The following is a 23,570-nucleotide window of genomic DNA, read 5'->3' as shown; positions in this document are numbered from 1 at the left end:
AATGAATCTGTGATTTTTAGTGTCCGCTCTTACTGCTGAGAGTGTGCTTGCTCAGGATGTTTTCTCCTAGCAGTTGAATGAGTCAAGGTGGGACCCAGGAGTCAGATTTAAAACACCCTTGCTTCTCCTGTTGACCCTGGTGCTCACTTCATCAGGGGAACCCTAGTGGAGGGTAACAACCCCAGTAGATCTGCAGCCACTGGACCCACCCACATCCACAGGACAAGGATCCTGGTGGTCATCTACTGCGGCCCACGTGTTTCAGAGTTGGGAATTGGGAAGAGTTCATTGAACTGCCCAGGGTCCTGCAGGCCTCCTGGCCTGGGCTCTCAATCTGATACTCGTTCCCCTGCAGCCGCATGAAATGTAGGTAAGAGTGAGGGATTGGGCTCCAGCGAGGATTAAATTGTCAGGATTTTTCTTTCTCTTGCAGCTGCAACTTACTGCTCTTTTGTGTCAGTCCCTTTTATAAGTTTCCTGAGCTTGTATGACAACATTTAGCTGACATCGGGACTTCGTCCTTTTTCAAATGTTTAATTTACTTATTGTGTTTTGGATAGCGGAAGCCTTGACCAGGCACGGTGTCTCTCACAAAGTAGACGATTCCTCTGGGTCTATTGGAAGACGCTATGCCAGGACTGATGAGATTGGCGTGGCTTTCGGCATCACCATTGACTTCGATACAGTGAACAAGACCCCTCACACGGCAACCCTGCGGGACCGAGACTCCATGCGGCAGATAAGAGCAGAGGTGGCTGCCCTCTCTTTGGCACTTTTAATCTTAGAAATGTGTACAGCTTCCTTCTGATTTGAGATGGATTTTTGTTGTATGTATGGTCCCCCCTTTTTTTCCTTTTTAATTTTAATCGTAAGTTTGTATCGGAACACAGATTCCCAAATCCCTTCAGTTTAATTATGAAAATATTCATTAAGACTTCTCTAGTATTTTATAGCTATTTGGATCACTCTGGGCTCATTCTCTGACAGCTTGCTTTTATAGTTGGTTGGTGGTTTGGACAAGAGAAATATCCTAAGTGGTTGCTGCCATAGTTTTATTCGGCAGGCTTGGGGGGGGCTTAGACAGTTTTATCTTTATATTTCTGTGTACATGTGTTTGTATAACTTTTTCATGTTGATTCATTCAAAGCAGTGAATAATGTTTCAGTCATCTTACTTAATGAGAAGGGAATAATGGAGATGAGAAAAGGACAGGAGGGAAAGGACAGAGTGGCCACTTTAATTAGCCACCTGACTAATTTATTTTGAGCAAGTTTTTATTTAGAGTGCCTATTACGTGCTCTGCTTGATATAGAGAATTAATAATAGGGAAAACAGAGGTGAGAGACCACTTTTTTCCACAGGAGTGTATAGTCTACTTCAGAAGTCACAGATTTATGGCTCGTGTTTTTACAAAGCCAGATCTGGCTGCTCTGAACCTAGGTTCGCATCGGGCAGGGGTTCTCAAAGTATGGGCCCTGGACCACTAGCACCTGCATCCCCTTGGGACTGATTAGAAAAGTGAAATCTCCACCCTAGACCTACTAAATCAGAAACTGGAGTGGGGTTGGGGGTTGGAGAGGGAAAGAAGGTGGGCAGAACTGTTTTAGTAAGACCTCCAGATGATTCTGACTGTCACTCAGGTTTGATAACCCCTGCTGGGTGACAGCCAACGTTTGGTTATGGCTGAGGGACAGCTGGCCCCCCTAGTTGCCGCTCTCCAGTTTCCCACACTCCCTGGCTCCCTTCACTCGTGTTACTTGACTGACACTGTTCTAAGAGGGAAATGTCACACACACTTCAGGTGGCACGGAGATGTTGAATAATTAGAAAAGGCTCTGTGGGGGAACTGAGTTATGCAGGGGAGCTGGCGGGCATTCTCTGGGCTGGAAGGGGGGCAGGAACCCGAGTCCGGAAGGAGGTGAGTGTAATTAGGTAAAGAGGCTTCAGTGGGAGTCACGAGGAACGTTGTGTGGGGCCCAGTTTGTAGAGGGATCCTGGCATTACGTAGACACTGACTTGGCGCTCTCTGTGGTTTCCCAAGTTCAGGGTGAATCCTCTTTTTGGCAGTCTGATCACGCTGGGTGACACTGAGACTTGTCTCTCCTTTTACCCCAGGTCTCTGAGCTGCCCAGTGTAGTCCGCGATCTGGCCAATGGCAGCATCACGTGGGCCGACGTGGAGGCCAGGTATCCTCTCTTTGAAGGTCAAGAAACTGGGAAAAAAGAGACAATCGAAGAATGAGGACAGTTTGGGCAACTTTTGACCATTTGCGTGAATTAAAAAATAATTTGTCATGTCCACTTTACAAAAAAACAGCACTGCAGTCCCTCCCAGGGTCTGCATTTTATCCTCAGTGGCTGCCTGATCTTACTCCCACAATTAAAGTTGAAGGAATTCTGAACAAACTTGTGATCTACTTGCTCGTGTTTCTGCATTTGCAATAAAACAATTTCTCCCATCTTTGGGTAAACACACTTATACTTAATGTTAAACACAGTTAATACATTCTTTTAATTAACAACTTTATTCATAAAACCGTAAGATTCACCTGTTTTAAGTGTACAATTTGATGTTTTTAGTATATTTGCAGAGTTGTGCAACTGCCACCACAGTCCAATTTTACAACGTTTCCAGTGCTCCAAAAAGAAACCTCATATGCGTTTAGCATTGCTCCACATTCCAACCCCAGTCCCAAGCAACCACTTACCGACTTTCTGTGCCTATAGAGTTGTCTATTCTGTTCTTTCTATTTTTCTGAAGAAGTGGTGCATTGTGCTAAAGAGGCAGCATCACGTAGGTGGACCTGCTTCTGGGAGCAGCTGAGGTGGGAAGGAGGCTGCCGGAGCAGTGGAGGAGGCTGCGTGCTGGGGCGGAGTCAGGCCACCAACCCCAGTGTCCTGGCTGATGGAAGTCTTTGCTGTTCAAAGTCTCCAGGAGGGGGCGCACCGACAGAAGCCCTCTTTATTTTAAGGCGTACTTGTCTCTGCCTTGTCTGACTTAGCACTTCTCAACCATCAGTGTCTTGATTCAAGCCTAGTAGTTTTGTAGTTTTGGGCTCAGCTTTTGAGGGACTTCACTTCTATGATGTGTTTGTATAGAACGCTCAGAACACATGTGTTTATTTGTTAGGAAAAATAGGAATGTGTGAATTTGAACAACTCTTTATTAGCAGAGTTAAGACTGTCTAGAGTCCCAGCTTCTGACAGTAAAAGGCTCCCGAGTGTTTTCCTTTGTCTTGGATCCTCCAAGGGATTCTCTCATCTTTATGTCATCTCTGAAGATGCCCGCCACAGCACTGTCCATAGTAGGTAGTCAGTAAACTTAGGGTGAATCTTGAATTTTTTAACAAACCTCTTGCGGAAGCCTTTTACTGAAGCGTACTTCTCTTCTGCCTGGTGCTTTTTAAGGTATTCGTTATTAAATTAGAAGGAACTAGATTTTAAATAAACTTCATTTACTAGGGATTCCTTTCACCTCGATTCCGTATAAGGCAGCTCTTAACTTGGCGTGTAGTCTAGCGTTCTCACATGGGGGTGGGAGGTGACTGTCTTTCCTTCTTCCCGTTTACTTCCTTTTACAGTGGGCACCTCCATAGTCAAACGGTCACCGCTGCCTCAGACGTTACGAGCTCCTTAATAGGAAAATATATGTTAAATGCACAGTGGGATTTACCCACTTTGGATCATAAAGGTATTGGAACAAAAGCTCTCTTCACTTTTCATTAGTCAGTACATTTGTCATGAGTTAAATGCTGGATATTAATTCTGCAAGCCCTCCCGTTCTCTGTTCATCCCCCTAGATGCAATGTATGATTTCTCCCGGGAGAACACACCCTGTCTCTAAAGTGACTGATGACCTGAGTGGGGAAGATGGGCCAGCAGCAGAGCTCTCTGGTTCTGTTCATAGCATGTATGCTTGATTCTAAGCACAAGCTGAGGAAGATCTGTTTTCTAAACAAAGAGGCTCCTTACACACCAGAGTTGTGTGCCCACACCCCTCTACTGTTCAAGCTCAATGTGCGTTTAAAACCAGGGTCTTTCTGGCTTGATGCTCTGTGAAGCCCTTTCTTATTTATGTATTTGTGTGTATCAAACGGGCTCGCTCAAGAGCTGGGTAAGTAGCACTGTCTCTCAGAGAAGTGACACTAGTTCTTCACTCCCCCAAAACAGGGGTGGGGAACCGTCTAACTGGTAAACATGGAATGTGCATAAACACAGTAGTTTCTTTAAAACTGAGGTTGGAACTCAGGACATTCAGTCAAATACGAGGAGGAGGTATGTCCAGAGAGATGGTCTGGGCCTGAGTCCTGCAGGAGTCCAGAACCTTAATATTGCTTAACCACTCATGATAGTAAAAATACTGATTATAGATGAATGTTCCAGAAAGGGAATTCATTGCCAAGCCATATAAATGTAGAAATGAGCTTACTAGCCGCATGGCATGGTACTAGATATGTCAAATATCTAAATTCTTTGTGACAATAATTTGCAAAATTATTTTAATAAATGACTTGACATTTATTCATTCTAGAACTTTGTTTACTGTTCTTTTAACTAGTATAAACTTAGGGTAATGATAATGACTGTCTTAGTCAGGGGAGTCTATTCAGGAGAGAATCAGATACCCTGGAAATAAATCCAAATTATCTCTGGATATAGCTGCACTTAAATTAACCTCCTAGCACCAGGAAAGACTATTAATCTTATCTCTTGGGTGGGGCTAGGATGGAGATGTTTTGATAGCATTGCTCACATTAGAGCTCTGCACCAGCATCTTTGCTGATAGTCTGACTGTGTGTAGGCAGGTCTGGTTTATTTGTTTGGCATTTGGCGTACATCACAAAGAAATACAGTTGAAGAATGGATGAATAATTTTGCTGCGCCTCAAAATTCACCTCTTGTTGTCTCTGCAATAATTCTTGGTTATTGGGCTGCATCTAAGCAGTAATTATGTTAAGACCATGTGGAAGGAATTAATGTCTCTTCCGGAAACTGGGGAGTAATTTGGGAGCTTCACCAGGAAATGCCTGAGAGCAGTAGCCTGTGGCCCCGCACCCCCACCAGGAGCTCCTCTTGTGCTGGTGACGAGCTGTTCTCCCAGCTGGGATGGCACAGCTTCATTACATGTTAAAGGACATATTTTTAAACCTGTTGCAGCAGTGAGAGTTAGGGCAGTAGTTCTCAACCCTGGCTGCACATTAGAGTCACTGGAGCTTTAAAAATACTCCAATTTAATGAGGTTTGATGCCTGGGCGGCAATATTTTGAAAGCGCCTTAGGAGAACCACTGCTATAACAGATCCCTCAGCTCAAGCCATAAAGAGCCTGAACCCCCTGGGGTGGGGAAGGGTCTGCTGAATGAAGAGTTTCTAATGACAACAGGAGTCAAGCTGTCAACACCAAAGTTTCCAGAAAAGGTGAATTTAGAGGGCACTGCTGTGTTGCTCCACCGAGGTGACTGTAAATGTGCTCTCACAAACCCTAATCATCTGGACAGTTCATATCTTACTTCTCTTGCCTAGTGTTGGGGGATGAATTCCTCTCCTCTGCCCTCTAGGCTGGCCGCCTGGCTCCCCAGGACCTCCACTGGAGTCGTAGCACAGTGTTTACAGGGAGAAAGGCATGTTTGCCAGGTGCCTACCACGTGCCAGGCTGTGTTCTAAGAGGGGTCCTATGTGTTCTCTCTTTTTACCTTTACAATTACTTAAGGATCATCACTGACCTTTTACATAAAAGGAAAAGGAAGCAGAAGCTTTATAAGTTCACTCAGCTAGTAGGGGGCAGAGACAGTTTCAAACCAAGTTCAAAGTACATGGTCATACCTCCTCTGCTGCCGTCTGTGGCTCTGCTAGTTTCTACCTTCTGTGACTGGGGATGAGGATGACTCTAGAAAGTGTTCCCTGAAGGGTCTAAGAAAATCTTGCTTTAAGAACAGAAACACTCCAGGGTAGTCAGCCTCAGTGAATAAGGAAACCCACATGCTCTCTGACAGCCATGGGAACTTGCCGTCTCAAGTGTAAGGGAAGCTCAAGCTCTTGCTGTCAGAACAGCTGACCTTGGGCTGAGCATCGGCTTAATCTCTCAGTATCTTAGCATCCTGGACTTGGCTCTGTGGCTAACTGGACAGGCTCCTCGCCTCCAAGGGACAGGGTTCCGGAGGAGCCTACGTCTTACTCCCCATCCTAATTGCACCTGAGCCTTACTCCGTCACTTACTACAAAGTTTAAACAGTTTGTTTCCATCGAGAGATGCTTATAACCTTGCCCTTCAACTCAAGACCTGCTTGACCAACCACACTCTGGAGTTTGTAAAAGCAGGTTCTCAGCCAGGTTAGGAAGGCTCGTTTTATCAGCCATGACTTATTTCAAGAGAAGCTGTGCCTGTGACCTCTCTCTGAGGAGGGCGATGCTAGCACGTGGGAGGAGGATGACGGATGGGGCAAGAAGATGCTGTAGGCTCACTGTTTGGCTACAGAAGTGATATTTTCTGTCTTCATGAACTCCAGTTTCTGTCCTCAACCACTAATTTTGCTCAGTGCCCTATCTAGCTAAATTTTCATCTTCTCATTTTTTTTTTAAATTGAGTAGGGGATAATTAGGATTCTTTATTTATTTTTAATGGATGTGCTGGGGATTAAACCCAGAGCCTCATGCATACTAGGCGTGTGCTCTACCACTGAGCTCTACCCTCCTCCATCTTCTCATTTCTCTTTCTCTTCCTCTCATCTGGCCCTTGCTCATCTTCCTACTTTTATCTCTTGTCCACTGTTCAACATTAGCCCATTTGGGGTATTTACCATACACACACACACACACACACACACTATAATTTTTACTTGGCATCAGGAGGTGCAGAGCATTCCTGTTTGCCTTTATATGAAGACATAGCAAAACCATTTAGGCATCATGTGTGAAGCCATTTAAGATTCTTTTGCCCAGGTTAGGGCACGTGCCAGAACAGAGTCAATGGTCCAAGTCGTTAGGGCATAAACATGTGCACAGTTGCCTACGTATGGGGCTGGGAGAAGAGCTAAGAGAGTTTTTATACAAGGAACCGTAAGATAGGCCCTCAAGGTGTGGGGGCTGGGCCCTGAGCAGTGGGATTTCAGCTTCCCTGGGTGAGCTCACTCAGGGAGCTGCGATGTTGCTGGAGCGGCGCTGGCTGGGGCTATGTGCTGGAAATCATGGGAAGTGGATTCCAGCCCTGACTCTTCTAGACAGAAATCTAGCTGTGACAGCCCTGCTCTAACCCTCCACAAGACCACCGTCCCAAGCCACAGCCTGAGCCTGAACCCAATGGACGTTTTATGAGCTTGGGGCTGAGAAGAGAGAGCCTTTCCCTCTTTGGGAGCCAAAGCGCTCTGCCCTCCTCTTTTAACACTCAGGTCTTGGTGCAGAAGGAGGCCCAGGTAGAATTTTTCCAGCCAGTGTCTGCATTTGTTGGGTCTTAAAACTCAATCACCAATAATTAGTGTAGAAGTAGTTATGCTAACTGAAACAGTTTAGGCTAATTAAAACCTTTTTTGGCTCATCAAAACACACTGTTCTGCTTCTGAGTGTGAGTTAATTGACAGTGAGATTAACCACAATGAGATTATGGGAAAGAATAAAAAGCACCGACAAGCTTTAAAGAATCTTTATGAACATTCTTTTTAAAATTGAGGTCAGACCTTCCATCTTTCTCAAAAGAATTCTAAATTGAACTTGCAAACTGGTCCATACCATTAACCTGTCCTCTGGGTTAGTGACACTAATGCCAGTCTTGACTTCTCTCTCTCTTCCATGCCACATCCAGGCCATCAAATCCATCTTCACTAGATACTCAGAATCGGGCCACCACCCTGGTCCAAGCCACTGCCATCTCCCAACTGGTCTCTTGCCAAAGACTCTTATCTGAACTCTGCTGCACCTGCGCCCCTTCGCAATCTATTTCACACCCAGTAGCCAGAGTGGTCCCACTCTCAGTAGCTTTTTTTTTCACTCAAGAATAACACCTGTGTGAACCCCCCCACCAAACACACACATGTGCCCACACACTCACACACAGACTTCCGTCCTGTTGCCCCAGCACACCCAGAAGCAGGCCCTCGGCCCTCGCTGTTCATCTGTCTGCAATGCTTTCTGCGTCCATCCTTACATCCTCTCCCTCACTTCCTTCTGGACTTGGTTCACGGGTCACCCCAGTGAACCCTCCGCCAGCCATTTTATCTGCAGTTTCAGTGCTGAGCCACACCCTCGCCCCCCCACAAACATTCAGATCAATACACACTTCATACCCCTTTCCCTGTCCTCTTTAGCTCTTAACACTCAATAGCACATTTTACTTCTTTGCCTTGTCTGATTTTCAGTCTCCACATCAGATTGTAAGCTCCATGAGGACAAGGATTTGGGTCCGCTTCATGCAAGGCTGTCTCCTCCCTTATGCTCAGGGGAGGGCCTAGCACTCGGTAGGCACTCAAGAAATACTTAAATGACTTCCAAACGCATTTTCTCCAGGGCAGCTGCCACATTCAGTATTTGTGTAAAAACTGCCATTTCTGAGGCTCAGAGCCAAAGCAGGGTACTGCGCACGACCTCTGCACACAGCACCACCTCCTGCCCAACCCTCTGCTCCTCACTCCATCTAAGGAACCAGCTCACCTCCCCTCGGGGAGTGAGCAAGGGCACCTGCTTCTTATTTTCACTCCCTTGTGCCGCAGCACAAGTCCCAGTAAAGCCTTCCCTGAATTTCTTCTCTGGCCCCTTGTCAATTTCTATTGCTTAAGAAGTCCAAGGACCCGGGTCAGTAACAAAAGATTGTATACATTCAGTGGTTTTCAGGTTCATGCTTTTGGAACCCTTAGTTGAAATGAAATCTCTTTTGGAACGCTGACATCTCCTGGGTGCTGGTAATTCAGGGCAGGGAGCAGACAAGGCCCTGCCCTCACGCCCTTTAGCACCTGCTGGAGGAGACTAAACCTTACTGCAGTAGGTAGGTGAACTGGCCAGCAGTGAGGCCTCTGGGAGAGAGGAGTCGCCTGCTGCAGGGGAGGTGGGCGCAGAGCAGGACACAGCAAAGGAAGGGCCTCACATGCCAGCGGCCCCCAGGGTTCTCCCGTGTGAGGACCATGGTTAAAAGTGCGAGTTCTCACCTCCTGGGATCGTGTGTCAGGAGGTCTGGAGTGGACGCGGAAACCCGTGTGGCTTTAAATGCCCTGGTACCTCTAATACACGCGCAGCCCTGAGCACCGCCAACGCAGGGAATTCTTATTAGCTAAATTAGAGCGGTTTAATTTCATCCTGAGGCCAGGGGCTTTGAAACTTGGGTCCGTGGTTCCTTTGAGGATTTCTGTAGACACTTTACGCACTATTCAATACACTGTACTTTTGCAGTTCATACATTTATATTTTTCTAAGGAAAAGAATCCATCACGTTTCCAAGGAAGGATTTTTTTCTCCTCATTCCTTCAGGTGCAAAGACCTTAACATCCAAGCCTGCATGTTGAGTGTGTGGGGGAGAGCCCAGAATGTGTTTCAGGTGGAGGAATGAGAAGGCTTTGGAGACGCAGGGCTAGGGGAGTTAATTTGCTTAGAAACAAGGGGCACAGACCCGCAGTGCACCCTTCGGAAAGCCCTGAGAGGACGAGTATTTGGACTGCGCTGGAAGAATAAGAAGGGAAGGCGGCAGCTGCAGGGTCCCTGGTGGGCCCACCACCAGCCTTCCCCAGAGAACAGGAGGCCCGAGCTGGGGGATACAGGAAGAAACGACAGGTCTTTGAATTTCTCCACCTTCTTGGGCAGAGGGGCCTCCATGGGGATCCATGATGCCCAATTGTTTATCAGGATTGGGCCTCAGCTAATTAAGAATCACAATTAATTACTGGGTTGTATTCACAGCAGAGACTGAGGGACAGTTCTGTTCCAGAGCTAGAATCAGCTTGTCCCTGTCCCTCTCTGCTTCCCATTTGTCCAACAGGCAGATATCCGGACTGGTCTTGGGTTGCAGCCTCGGAGGGTCCCTTCTACGCGGGCTCTTTCCAAAGTGCAGTAGCTAACATTTGGAAGTTTGTGTGGACCTGGCTCTCATTCATTTACTCAAGCAGCATTTGTGGCCCCTACTATGTACCCAGACAAATGTGGGGTTTAATAGAGTGATCATACAAAGTTGACTGTTGAACGACGTGGCTTTGAACTGCGCAGGTCCGCTTAGATGGATTTTTTTCCCCACTAAATGCGAGCTGCAGGACTACACAATCGGAGGTTGGTTGAATCCCCAGATGTGGAACCGCAGACATGGACAGCTGACTGTAAGTAATAGGCAGCTTTGTGACTGCCTGGGGTTGGTACCCCTACCCTCCAGCCTGGTTCAGGGGTCAACTGTAGCTTATTGTCCAAACCAGGACATTTGTGAGGGTGAGAGGGGTGCTTTTAATTACACCAGGACAACAGGTGTAAACCTATATGAGCTGGGGCAGACCCGGTCTTGTCACCCTACCTGGAACTGGTGAAGGGTGGGCTCACTGTCCACCCAGCAGGAAGTCAGGACCCACCGAGGCATGGGGCCCCTCGGGGCGGGATAAATCTGTGGACACCTGCAGGAGAGTCCTGGAATGATGTGGAGGCCTTCCTACTGCAGTTTTCTGTCTACATGTGGAGTGGAGAAGAGGGGGTGCCCTCAGCCTGGGCACACACAGGGGTGTCCTCAGAGCAGTGGGCCCCTGGCCAGGCTCCCTGGCTGCAGGGACAGCTCTTTTCTACCGAACTCTCTCTGACCCTGGCTGAAATGTCACTCTGGGAAATGACACCCCTGGGGCCTTGTAGACCCCAGACATGCCTCCTTGTGGCTTCAGTCATGCAAAGGAGACAACTTGCCGTTCACCTGTCTCTCCTGTGACAGCCCCCTTCTCACCCAGCCATCTCACTGCACCTGCACCCCATCTGCCCAGGGGGCTCTGAAGGTGCTCAGGAAGGAAGAACAGCAAACTGTGCGGGTCTAGGTCTGTGCTGTCTGGGAGCTCCAGGGCCTGGGTGGGGGGACGTGGGAAAGAATTAGGGGAGGGTGGCTGAGGTTTTGTGTGCCATAAACCTTGTCTGGCTGGGGGCCACCACGGGCATGGGCTCAAAGATGTGGCAAAAGCAGGAGGCTGAGGAAAGTCCAGCTGCAAGAGCGGGCTGAACCCCTTCTCCCCACGAGGACAAACAGAAATGGACACAGAAATCCACTCAGGTAGGGATGCAGAGCACAAATTCCTTTTTCCTGTTTTTACCTTGTACTGTTTGGGAGCCATCTCTTCTCAACTAGATTTTGAATTTCTTGAAACGGGAACCTGTCTTATTCATAGTGTTATTTCCATACCTGGCACACAGTGGTGCTCAGGGAATGACTGGCATGGATGTGTGTCCGTCCAGTGTCTGGGTCCACCTCTGTGCATCCCTAGGAGTCTCTCTGTGTCCATATGAGCCTCCCTCTGTGGCCCCTGGAGTGTTTGCCTCGTCTGTGAGCCTCTATCTCTATGTAAGTCCACATGTTGGCAGTCAGTTTCTGCATATTAACTCTACCTTAAGTCTGTTTTCTGTTCTGCTGCTAGTTCGTCTCCTCCACAAGAAACTGAGGTCTGGAGCCTTCACCACCATCCCCCACCCCCGGGGTAGCACCTCTACATGGGCCCTCCCAGCAGGGAACTGTCATCCTCGCCTTTCAATTTCTACCATCACCTGCCACACCTGCAGACAAACTTGTCACTTATAGGCTCATACCGCAGCAGGCACTTTGGGGCCCCACTTTGATGGTGGGTCAGGGGGTGGCAGCTGTGCTGGGGACAGGGCTCTGTCTGTGGTCTCTCACTGGCAGTGGGGCCAGAAGGCTGGTGTGAAGACAACTCTTGAGGTCTCAAGTCTTCCTCAGCATTGTAAATTGGGGCAGGGAAGGGTTAAACAGGAGTCTGGGAACTTGCCTTCTAAGGAGTCTGTTAATGAGGCCACTTTCCAGGAAGGTCCGCAGGCGAGGGGCTGCCTGCACTGAAGCAGACGCTAACGAGGACTGGCTTGGCTGCGAGAAACAGGGGCCGGTCGAGGTTAACGAGTGGAGGACCCAGAGGGTCTAATGGCACTGGTGGCATTTCAAGGCCAGAGCTCAGCGGGGGCCTTGACAATGGGCCCCGATAATGAAAGGATGCAGGGTCAGCACAGGACTGAGGAGGGGCCTCTCCAAACTGCAGAGGGAGCAGGTCAAGCTGCCTGCTGCACAAGGGTTAGCCACTTTGGGGACTCTGGGGCAGGCCCTGCAGGGAGCAGCGCGGGCAAGTAATGAGCGGTCCGCATCTGAGGGGCAGCGATGAGTGGTCGGGACTTGGCGCTGAGGCTCCGCGGAGGACTGAGTTCTCTGCGTTGCTCTGATGAGCACTCGTCTCCTCAGGCAGCAGGGCTCTCTAAGTAGCCTCTTGGGGCGGAGCCATTTACAGCTCCTTGCTCTACAGGAGTCCCAATGATGCTTATTATGGAAGCAGCCAAAAGCACGCCTCTGAGTGTGCAGTTAGACTTTCCAAGATCTGCAACGGTTCTGTGTCTTAGGGGCCCACGAAGTCTGGGCTCCCCACCACTCTCACTGGCACAGAAGTGAAATGGGGCACCCCAGCGCTTCTCACGCTGTGCATCGCCCAGCGCTTAACCCACCCATCCTGGCCCCGGCATCAGCGGGGCCCCCAGGTGCCCGTGGTGAACCATGGAAGGAGTGTGGTACCTGGGCAGCCCTTGACAAGTCTGATAATTTTCAATTCACTTTTTCCAGTCTTATTTAAAGAGGACTTAATCAAGTGGTCAGCTGACAGATCATCTTTGATGATAGATCACTAAGCAGTTTTTGGCACACATCTCAGTTCAGAAAATTGGGTGACATCTACTTATTTATGTGAAAAGGGTTCTCAGCATGTAGAGCTGTAAAAATGAAAAAAAGAAATGACACTGACTGAGTCCTGATTCATCCATAGATTCATGAACAATTAATTTCCTATCTCTTTCGCTAAGATGTCTTTTCAGTATTTTCCTTTTTAGGTTTAATCATTACTTATAAAAATGTTTAGTATCAATGTTGTTTTAAGAAATTTTATATTACCTTTTATATCAAACCTTTAGAATCTTTGGTGATGGGAAATTAAATATTTCAATTTCTAAGTATATTTTATGGCAGAGAAGTATGATAAAGTGAGCAATCAAAGACTTTCAACCATAAAAATTGCTGCATTAGTAAAAAAAAAATAAATTTGATAGGGGGAATGGAATGAAAATACAAGTTCAAAGAGAAAAAGAACAACTTAAAATTTCCACCCATTAAGGAAGGGTAGGTTGTGTGGTTTTTTTTTCATTAGAGGAGGGTGAGCATGAAATCACTGCTGTGTTTGGATTCCATATGATATATTTTAAAGTGCTGTGGCAGTTTTATTTTAAAATGTAAGTATTTACCTAATGCCAGAAATCACATCTTTCACAAGTTTTAAAACTTACGTAAAAATATTAGATATCGGGGGGAGGGTATAGTTCAAGTGCTAGAGCGCATGCTTAGCATACACGAGGTTACGGGTTCAATCCCCAGTACTTCCTCTAAAAATAAATAAGTAAACTTAATCACCTCCCTCTACAAAAAGTATTAAAATTTTAAAAATTAAAAAAAGTTAGATGTCAATTTAAAAATTTGCAAGATAGATACATAATTTTAAAAAATTGGGCTGGTGGGCATACCTAGAGCAAAACCTTTCGAACCCAGGCCTGATGGCTGCTGCTGCCCCTCAACTCCCACCCTTTCCTGGAGAGAAGGGCAGATGGGGGCCAAGATGGAGGCGGCCCTGGCTGTCAGTCACGGAGGTGGTGGGGCCTTGTTTACACTTCCCTCCAGATTCCAGAGCCCTGGGGGAGCTGCACCTCTCCTCCATGCAGAGTTAAACTGGCTTCACTTGGGAAGCAGGGGCAGGTACTGGCCTGGGTGAATAAGGAACAGCCCTGCAGGCACAGGTGGAGAGGGAGAGCCGGCCCCAGTCCAGGGCGAGTCTCTGTAAATGGGGACGGGCCCAGCCCGCCATCCTGGACCCCCAGCACACTTTTGGATGCTTGGGCAACTTGACCCGAGGGGAGGCCGCTTCCACAGAGGCATGGTTTATTTCACAGACAGCAGAGATGTTGTTTCTGAAGGGGAGGCTGAAGCCCAGTCTCAGGTGGGGGCTGAGGGATTACTTTGGTTTCTGCTTCTTCTACCCACCTCCTCTCCCAACCCGTCCTCCACGCTTCTCCTCCCTGTTTCGTCCTGCATGATGTATCTGGTTGGCCTAAGAGTGTATGACTGCCCCGGCCACGTCTTCCTCCCCATCAGCCCCTCCCCAAGGCCCTGAATCTGTAGACTAGGCTGAGAAGAGGTCTCTCAGGAAAAGAGGCAGCATCCTTCCTGGGGCTCCAGGGGCAGGAGAATGGGGAGGGGTGGAGGGACGGCCAGGTCCAGCGTGGGGTGTAGATGAGGCTTCTCTAGGTGAGAGTCCCTGGGATAAAGCCCACGGAATTAATCTTTACTAGAGCTGCTGTGTGTCCCCCAGCTGCAGGTGGCGCTGCTGAGCACAGAGGCAGAAGGCAGTGAGGGGGACCAACTCTCACGCTGTTTCTGGTGGGAAGACCCGTGACATGAGTCGGGCAGAGGAGCCCCAGGCCCACCACTAGCTGTGTGGCTTGGTCAGGGCCCCTTCCTGGCTCTGGGCCTCAGTTTCCTCATCTGTGATCGTAGCTACAGTGAGGACGGTGCGAGAGAGGCTGGTGTGGGCAAATGCCTGTAGATATGTGACCCGCTCTTCTCTTCTCCTGTGACTTCTTCGCTCGGGTTCCCGAGAGCCCCTCGTGCTGCTGCACAGCTTCTTTCCTGCCAGCCTGGAGAGCTGGTCTCTCCCCTATCTGCCCCCACCAGGGCCTGCGTGGCAGGGAGAACCCAGAGAAAGGCACTGGAGGAGGATTGGAAGGCTGTCCCCATGGTGGAGTGACGGGCGAGGTGGGGGCACTTATGGGGTCATACAGTGGCCGTCTGCTTGATGCTATGGAAACTGATCCGTGTGGGTGACGTGGGGATGGACATGGCCCGGGGCACGGGGACTCGGAGGGAGTGATGGTCCTGCCAGCGATGCCACCTCTTCCTCACAGCGGAGCGCACCTGCAGGGGGAGGCAGAGGCTCAGCTGGGCCCGCGGGGGCCACTCCTGGGTCCAGTCCTCTCCCCTGCTCCCTGTCCCGTCAGCTGAGACTGGGGTGGCTTCCCTGAATGCCACCCGCACACCCACTGGCTGGTTCCAAAAGCTGGGTCCTTATCCTGATGCTGTTGGCCCTTGAAGCTCATGCCTCCTCTCTGCAGCCTCTCTTGGGGGCCCCTCCTTCCTCATCTCTCTCTGGAGACACTCCACACTCCACTCTCTCTACCTGATGCTTCTTTTGGACACACTGCCTTCCGTGCCCCCACTTGCTCTGACACCTCTAAGGCAGGACTAGGGGACCTGGCTTCACAGATCTGCCCCTTGCACTCTCCCAGGCCCTGCTCAAGTGTGCGCTCTACTCGCACACCTGGCTAGCATCCTTCTCTCTTCTGAAAGACCTTCCTCTTGCCTCCTCCACATCCCTGACCTTATCTACCTCCTGATAGACTCCACCTTCTTACCATGGCACACAGCTAAGATTAGAAAGCTACTCATTTCAAAACCTGATCGTTGCTGGTGCCATTTTATTTCCATTTGTTTTGAAACAGAAGAATCCGTCTGCAAATGGATCGTGTCATCCAGGTGCGTGCCTGGCGCGTGGCTGAACCGAATAAGCGCTCCGTAGGCATTCACTGTTCGCCTGCTCTAGCGGCTCCTTCTCTCCCTGCCCCCCAGCTCATACCGATCTCCACTTTTGGCCTTTCCCATCTGGGGTCTGCTCTAGTGGACAGAGACCCAGGTGTGCAGACTCCGCCATCGCCCTGTGTACAGGCAGAGGAAGGGCCTCCGGATGGCACTGGCACTCCTCTGTGGAGTTTGGAAGCTCTCAGGCCCTGGTGGGGAGATGTCTTCTCTTTGCCCCAGCACCCACTGCGTGTCCTCACCCACTGCAGGCCTGAGTGAGCATCTCCCCAAGTCTGCTGCGCTAGGATTCTGCACTAAGGCTGGGGAGGTAACCGGGCCTCCCCGCGGCCTGGCACGCGGTCTCCTCTGCGGTGGTGAGGGGAGGTGGGGGATGTGCTGTTGACTTTCTGCTCCCTGGGTCCATAAAGGCTTGGATGGACGGGTTATACCTGATTTGCTCCTGGAAAGCATTCTCCCGTCACCACCTGTGTTGTGGCTTCCCTCTTCTGTGAGACCCTGTGGCCTGGGCTCCCTGCTCACCAGTGCATTGTAAAGAGCCAGCACACTGATTCTGGCCTGCATAGTTGACCTTCTAAACTGGTTGGAGTCCCTCAGGCAGGATTCCTGTCCCCCCAAAGCTGGGTGGTTTCTCCTGCCTTCCCCTCCCTTCTCCAGGGCAGAGCTGAGCAGAGCCAAGGACTCCCAAAAGGTTGGGGGGCTCCACTCGAACTGCCCTGGAGTGGGGTCTGGGGACCTCAGAGCCCAGGCCTCCCCTGGACCCATACCTCTCCCCTGGTCTCATACCTCTCCATTGAAGAAGCAATAGAAGACAGACACAAAGAAGCCCTGGGAAGGAAGGAGGGAGAGGTCAGTGACCTGCTTTGGGAGCTGCTCTGCCTGGAGGGGTGGAGTGGGGACAGGATGACTGGGGAAACACTCTGACTTGACCCTGGAGGCTCAGAGCGGGGTGGGCACCCCCATCATGGAGCACGTGTACTGGAGTCCACTGGGAATGACAGGCTGCCGTGAATCCCGCATGGGCTGGGCCAGCAGTAGCTGCAGACGGGGGTGACCCTAACCCAGTTGTGGGTGGGCCCAGCTGGGCCTTGGGGTGGGAGTGACGGGGCCAGGGCCCGGGTTCAGGGTGTGCACGTGCTTGCATTTCGGTGTGTATGAAGTGGACCACGCATACACCAGTCCTGGGTGAAGGGCTCTGTGAGGGCACAGATGCCAGGTCAGGAAAGCTCACTGTGGCTCCATCCGGCCATGCGCCCCACCTGGAATGACTGCAGGAAGGAGTTGAAATAGATGAACACAATCTGTGACAGCTCGTCCTCCCCAGGGTTGACGAAGAACAGCATGTAGGTGATGCCCAGAAGGGGCAGGAGAACCAGGGTGGCCTTCACTGCCTTCCTGTGGGGAGAGGGTGACCAGACCCATCTGAGCCCATACTCCAGTCAGGGCCTCACTCATGGGTGTTTCTTCCGGGAGCCTGAGTGAGGACTCAGAGGGCCCTGCCCAGAGGCAGGGGAATGGCCCAGATGGCCCCCTCATTACCCGCCTGCAGGGCGTCAAGGCACCCGTCACTTACCTGTACTGAACCGTCTCTGATGTGGTGGATGCTCGTAATTTTGTCATCAGGATCCTGACGATGTTGAACAGAAATACAAAATTGATCTGGAGGGAGGGAGGCAGAGAAGGAAGCAGGATGGCCCATGAGGTGGGGGTGAGCTGAGAGGCAGCCACCTCCCCTGTGACCCACTGAAAACCCACGTCTCTTGCACATGCCCATCCCACCCCAGGCACTCCAGCACCTGCCTGGGGTCCGAAGGCCTCTGTTCCTCCCTCACTGGGACAGGCAAGTGCCCCATTTGCTCAGTTCCCTGCCACCCGGGGCTCCAGAGCCTGTTTCTCCACCCCCAGACCCAAGGGAGGAAAAGCAGCCTTGGAAGCAGGTATGACTCCTGAGTCCCCAGACCCTTTGCCCTCCCCGGGGGACGCCACTGGAGCTGGGCCCAGGGCTCTGCCCGGCCCTCCCCTCTGCTCAGGGACCCTCTTATTGATTGAGGGTCTCCCTGAGGCCCTTCCAAGAGGACAGCCCTGCCCTGTAGAGAGGACTCGGCCAGATGGAGTGATTAATAACTTGACTGCTGGGAGGAGAGATTCATCTCTCACTACGCAGCCCCTGTGCCCAGGAAGACTCTAGAACCTTCACAGGCACCCTGAGGCAATGGAGGTGAACCAGCTGCTGGGCTGACTCCAAGGCTCCTGGAAGGGCCTCATTTATCTTCGTTCTGAGCCTTCTCTCAGCATAGGAGCTGGCTGCACCCAGCCTCTCCCCGGGACCTGCCCGTGTGGCCTCCCGAGGCAGCCCCAGGCTGTGTGTGGTCTCTGTGGGCAAGTGCCCATGTCGGCCTGTCCGTGTGCCTGTGTGAGGGCTTGCCTCGGACTGTGTTCGTGTGTGAGGACAGGGACACGCCTGTGTCTCTATTCATCTGTCTCCAAGCCTGAGCAGACTGAAAAGCGAGTGTGTGTAGGCCTGACACCCTGGGAATCTTTCCCAAGAAAGTGCCAAATGGGTCAAAAGGACATACATATGAGTCTAGGGTGTTTGCTGGCTCATGTGTGTGCACACGTGTGAGGTGAGCGTGGGTATGCTCGCGCGCACACACACACACACACACACACACTTACTTCCCAAGTCCCAGTCCTGAGATTCCATCATTTCTTAAGCCCGCCTAAAGTTCTGTATCCTAGGCTGGGAGTCTGGGGACACAGGCAGGCATCATAGGACAGCCCTGTGGGCTCTGGATCACCATGAAGCTTGAGGATGCGCTGGGGGCCTGGGGGGCTCCCTCCTTAGCCTCAGCCTGCTGCTCTCACGCCCACAGTGGCACAGCCTGGTGAGCCCAGGGTGACGGGGGATGGGAAGCCTTCAGCCAGGGCTGCCCATGGCCTGCTGCATCTTGTTTCCTCTTAAGGCTCATCTAATTTCTAGCTCCTGGGTTTCTAGTATATTCCTTTGGCTCATGAGGTCACCTTAACACATAGGTCAATCCTAATTTTCTCATACAAGTGATACAAAATACTTGACCTTTTCTGATTCTTCCTGACTTCTCTGAGAGTAGAGGCTGTTGGAGTCAAAATATACTCTCATTTCTTCCACATTTCCAGGCATTAAATCTTATTTACCCATCATCCCATCAACCTACTAACCAATTCACTCAATTATCCACCCACTCTTATCCATCTATCCATCCACCCATTCATCTATCCATCCAAATATTACTCAGCCAACCATTCATTAATTTATCTACCTACCCACCTACCCATTTAATGTGTAACATCCACCCACCCATCCATCTAGCCATCTAAATATCTACTCAGCATTCCATTCATCAATTTATCTACCTGCTGACCTGCTCACCCATTTATTTAACAGGTGACATACATACATCCCCTATCCACCCAGCCAGCCAGCCAGCCAGCCAGCCAGCCAGCCAGCCAATAAGCAGTTGCTGAGTCCCTCTGGGCTACAGGGCCCTGTTCCATGTGCTGAGGCAGGAGCAGGGACAGGGGCCAGTGTAGAAGGTCTGGAAGACAAGTTCTTGTCCCCATCCCCTCTCCTCAGCTTAGGCAGGCAGTCAGCGATGCTGGCCCCACCCCATCTCAATCTGGTCTGTGTAGCCCCCAAGTCACTCTTTGCTTTTGAGCTTGGTTCCCAGCTTCCCCCTTTCCAACATCTTCTCCACCTCACTTCCTCGCAGGTACCTTCCTCCCTCCCCCAGGGAGCTGCTGACTACCTCAGCCCATGCTAAGGGCTCCAGCGCTCCATTCTCAGACCCCTCTCTTTCCCCCCTTGCCAAGTCCCAGCTCTTCAGTGAGCAATGGCCACTGTACCCTAATCTTGTCCAGCCTGGCTTCTGGTTCCATTCATTCATTCATTCATTCATTCAGTGAATCTCCTCGCCACGTGTCAGGCCTCTGAGCCCAGCTGCAGCAATGGAAGCGGATGTGGCCCACCCAGCCCCTGGGCAGAAGGCTTGCAGTCTAGTGGGAGGGGGTGTTTTATCTGTCCCAAGGGGCCAGAAAGGCCTAGAGAAATGGCACTTGAGCTGAGAAATGAAGGAAGGTGGGGGATTGTGCCTGAAACAGAGAAAAGGCCAGCAGAGAAAGTCCTGGGGTAGGGGAGACAGGCCGACTCTCAGCCAGTGTGACTGAGGTTAGCCAACACCGTGAAATCTGCCCCTTACTACAGCAACCCCTGCAGGGCACTCCCAGCCCGGAATGTTCTTAGAGCAGCCTGCATGCGGTGCGCTCCCGGAATGCCAAGGGGAGAGGGTGCGGGGTGAAAGGGTAAGGCCAGACCCCTTGGAGACGCCTCCCTGAGAGGCCCAGCCTCACATCACCCAGCCCCGCCCTTCCCGGTGCTGATGCTGGCAGCTCACACCCCACTGACACGCTAGTTCCTCGGGGGAGCCAGCTTCACCTCAGAGGAGGCTCTCTCGGGGGAGCACCCTGCTCAGAGACTGGGCCTGGCACAGTTAGTGGTGGCGGGTGATCTGACTGGGGGTCTGGACGTTCTGGTGCTGCCAGGACAGGTGAGTGTGGGCTAGGGCTCCCTAACGTGGACCAGCACTCATACCGCTCCGGGTTTTGTTCCACTTGTTTCACGACTATTCCTCAGGCCTCCGCCTTATGAGGTAGGTATGATTGTTACCCTGATTTTACAGATGCACAAACTGAAGTTCAGATGGGCTACATCACTTGCCCTTGCCACAGAGGTAGGGGACACTGGTATCAGGATTTGAACCAGGCAGCTGGCCTCAGCACCCTTCTCCTGATCCCCATATCGCACCGCTGCACACACCACAGGAGTTAATGAAACGTGGGCCAGGTGGAAGGAACAGAGGGAAGGCATTGCTTACACTGCCAGGGACAGGTAACTGGAGCTCAGGACAGCCCTACAAGGCCCATCAGTGCAGGATCTGAACCTGTGGTTCCAAGTGCCAGGAGGAACTGCTGGAGCCAGAGCCCCAGGGCCACCGACACTTGTCCTGAGCCCACTAGTCCTCACAGTGACCCTGTGAAGCAGGGACTGGCATCCTCATGTTACAGATGGGAAACTGAGGCTCCAAGAGGGCAAAGAGTTCTCTCAGGATCACACCACAAACTCCAGGGGGCTCCAACCACTGGTTGTTCCACACCACACAGCACATGTCTCCCCATCACCAGGGCAGAGAAATAAACAGACCCAGCTCACTGGTCCTTCACCTCCAGTGCACGCCCCATCCCTGCAAGGGTGAGGACACCTGCTAAGCCTCAGTGCTCATGGGAGCTCCACCTTGTCCCCAAACCCTCACTGTCTGCGTGTGTGCAGAGGTGGGCAGGGAGGGAGGGCTGACATCTCTCCCTCCTCAGCTTCAGACATGGTTCCTCCTCTCCTTTAAACCCAGGCTGGGAGGAAGTCCCTGACCCGCTCCCCTCCAGCTCCGGGTATTAGGCAGGTTTATTGGGGTGCTGCCATCACATCTCAGCTCTCCTAGCTCTCAGCTTCTTGTAGTACACATTCACCAGGTCAAGCAACATGGTCAGCCTGCCTGTCCCACCTAGATCTGTGGAGTCCGGTGACTTCTCACCAGTGAGCCCCACAAGATGGAACTGGAGGTGTCCCTAGCAGCCAGGGGACTAGTCTGTTTCACAGGCTCTGGGAGCCTGGTCTCCACTGGATGCCTCAGTTTATTCTTCCTGTTGGCATTTCCAAGGCAAGTGAAGTCTCAGAGGCCTCAGTCCTCAGGCCCGCTGCACGCAGGGTGCTGGCTGGGTCATGGAGAAAGCCCAGACAACTCACATCCCTGCCGCCAGGGCCCCTGAACACCGTGGTTCTCCAACTAGAGTATGCACATCAAAAGTGCTTGTTTCAAATGCAGATCTTGGACCCACCCCAGAGATTCCCAGTGGCAAGTGGGGGGCCCTGGAATCTACATTTGGAACAGGGGCAGCTAGAATATTGCTGGGAGGAGCACTGAATGGAAAGACACCATCTGTGGAACAAAGAACCAACACTTTTGCCAGACTGAGCTGAGGTGCCATACATCATCCACCTGCAGCTGCAGGGGACCATTCCCAGCTGGAGGCTTTCTCTGGTGCTGGGGAGCTAGCTCAGCCTGAAAAATGAGGGGACGGGGGCGCTGGAAATATGGGGATGTAACATCCCCCGGGCAACCTCCACTGATGGGGCATGAAGCGTGTGGGTGTGGCTTCCTGACCAGGGTTCAATCCTGAGACGTGTCTAAGTGTTGCCCCGTGGAAGGCTGCTCATCACCTCGCCTTTGCTGGTTTCCTCCCTTCCTTGTCTTCTATTCCGGCTCCTCCCTGGGCTTCCTGGGACCACCTCCCATATGAACACCTGGCACCAAGTCCTTGTCCTGTAGCTCAAATTCCATCTATTAAACTGGCATTTGCATGGCCTTGGGCAAGTTGCTTAATTAACTTCTCTGAGCTTCAGCTTCCTTTCCTGTCCAGTGGGGATGGCCATGAAGCTTGTCTTGGAAGGTCAGCACAGGTTAAAATACCCACGGAGAGTACTGAACTCATGCCTGGTGCAGAGAAGGGGGGGCCATAATGTCACATGCCTTCCCCATGCCAATGGCCGTGACAACAGCCTCCTGCAAACCCAACCGGCCAACTCACTTCCCAGAACCCAGAAATAAGCATGGGTCTCTCAAACAGCTGTGAACCACTAGGGGAGGGCACGGGTGGCTGGGGCACTGAGCTCATATCCAATGGAGAGGACAGCAGGAGGTGGTGGGTGACCTGCCCTTCAGTCTCAGCTCAGTGAGCTATTAGTGGTGGCCTTGAGCAGCTGTTTCATCTCTCAGTTTCTTCATCTGTGAAATGGGGAGCATCATCCGTACTTCCAAGCATCAAGGATGTGAGGATTGGAAATAACGAAGGCAGAGCTTCTGAAATGAAGGCTCAGTTTTGAACCTGGAAGCCCTGTGAGTGCAAATAGCTGGATGTGGGCTGGGTCCTAAGGGAAAGACAAGCACAGGGCTCTTGGTGACGGTGGAACCGGAGAAGGAGGCATGGGGAGGAGGCGGGAGTTGGGTCTTGGCACTGGGCCCTCCAAGCCTGTCTCCCTTTCTCTGTTCATTTCCTCACTGCTGTTCAACATCCTTGCAGAGGGGGCTCACTCCACACACAGGCCAACCTCCCCTTGGCTGGCTCCCAGGCTCCTCAGAAGCCCTCTCCCTGCAGGATGGGCTCTTAGCAGCTGGTGGGGAAGGGATGGGTCTCACGAGGTTTCCGTTCACACTGCGGGGGTCAGTGACTCATTGCAGCTGAGACTCCAAGGACAATGATTCCCCTGACTGACTGCTGTCAAGGACTGGCTTCTGCCTCTGAAATGAATGGAGCCCTGATGGTGGAATTCCAGGCAGTGGGTAAAAAACCTTCCTAGTCATCTCTGGTTCATATACATCAAGGACACTCCAAAGATGGGGGTCAAATGATTCCAGGAAGAAGTCACAAAAGGGAGAATAAGGAAATAAAAAGAGGTAAACAGTAATTGTCTCCAAGGTAGACTAAAGAAACCCCCATTAGGCACCTGCTGTGTGCAAGAGGAGGATGGCAGTCTCTCTCCATCTTCCTACAAGGAGCGAGTGGCCCTTTAAGGAAGCTCGTACACACAGTAGACTGAAATTATCAAGCCTGAAATAAGTCTTACATAAATGCCAATTTCTTACGGGGCTTT

The 23,570-nt window shown here is 51.2% G+C and overlaps 2 protein-coding genes across 4 annotated transcripts in view; one reads left to right on the top strand and one right to left on the bottom strand.

The window, feature by feature from the left end:
• Positions 1-2,406, top strand: part of GARS1 (glycyl-tRNA synthetase 1) — a 34,950-nt gene extending 32,544 nt beyond the window's left edge. Inside the window, exons 16-17 of the mRNA XM_006185483.2 lie at positions 561-751; positions 2,116-2,406. Of these exons, the coding sequence (XP_006185545.2) occupies positions 561-751; positions 2,116-2,241 (317 nt within the window). The 3' untranslated portion in view covers positions 2,242-2,406. The remainder of the gene's footprint in view (positions 1-560; positions 752-2,115) is intronic.
• Positions 2,407-13,232: 10,826 nt separating this feature from the next.
• CRHR2 (corticotropin releasing hormone receptor 2) overlaps positions 13,233-23,570 on the bottom strand; it is a 46,749-nt gene continuing 36,411 nt past the window's right edge. The window contains exons 10-13 of one of the 3 annotated variants that reach the window (XM_032483772.1): positions 17,406-17,491; positions 17,092-17,227; positions 16,619-16,660; positions 13,234-15,154 (exon numbers count right to left, since the gene is read on the bottom strand). In XM_032483772.1, the coding sequence (XP_032339663.1) occupies positions 15,014-15,154; positions 16,619-16,660; positions 17,092-17,227; positions 17,406-17,491 (405 nt within the window). In that variant the 3' untranslated portion in view covers positions 13,234-15,013. Of the gene's footprint in view, positions 15,155-16,618; positions 16,661-17,091; positions 17,228-17,405; positions 17,492-23,570 lie in introns of all 3 variants that reach the window. The other 2 variants (XM_032483770.1, XM_032483771.1) reach the window with 2 other exon arrangements.

The sequence above is a fragment of the Camelus ferus genome, chromosome 7 (genome assembly GCF_009834535.1).
Source record: "Camelus ferus isolate YT-003-E chromosome 7, BCGSAC_Cfer_1.0, whole genome shotgun sequence".
Lineage (NCBI taxonomy): Eukaryota > Metazoa > Chordata > Mammalia > Artiodactyla > Camelidae > Camelus > Camelus ferus.
The sequence above is the reverse complement of the archived record's forward strand: the minus strand, read 5'-3'. Positions and strand labels throughout refer to the sequence as shown.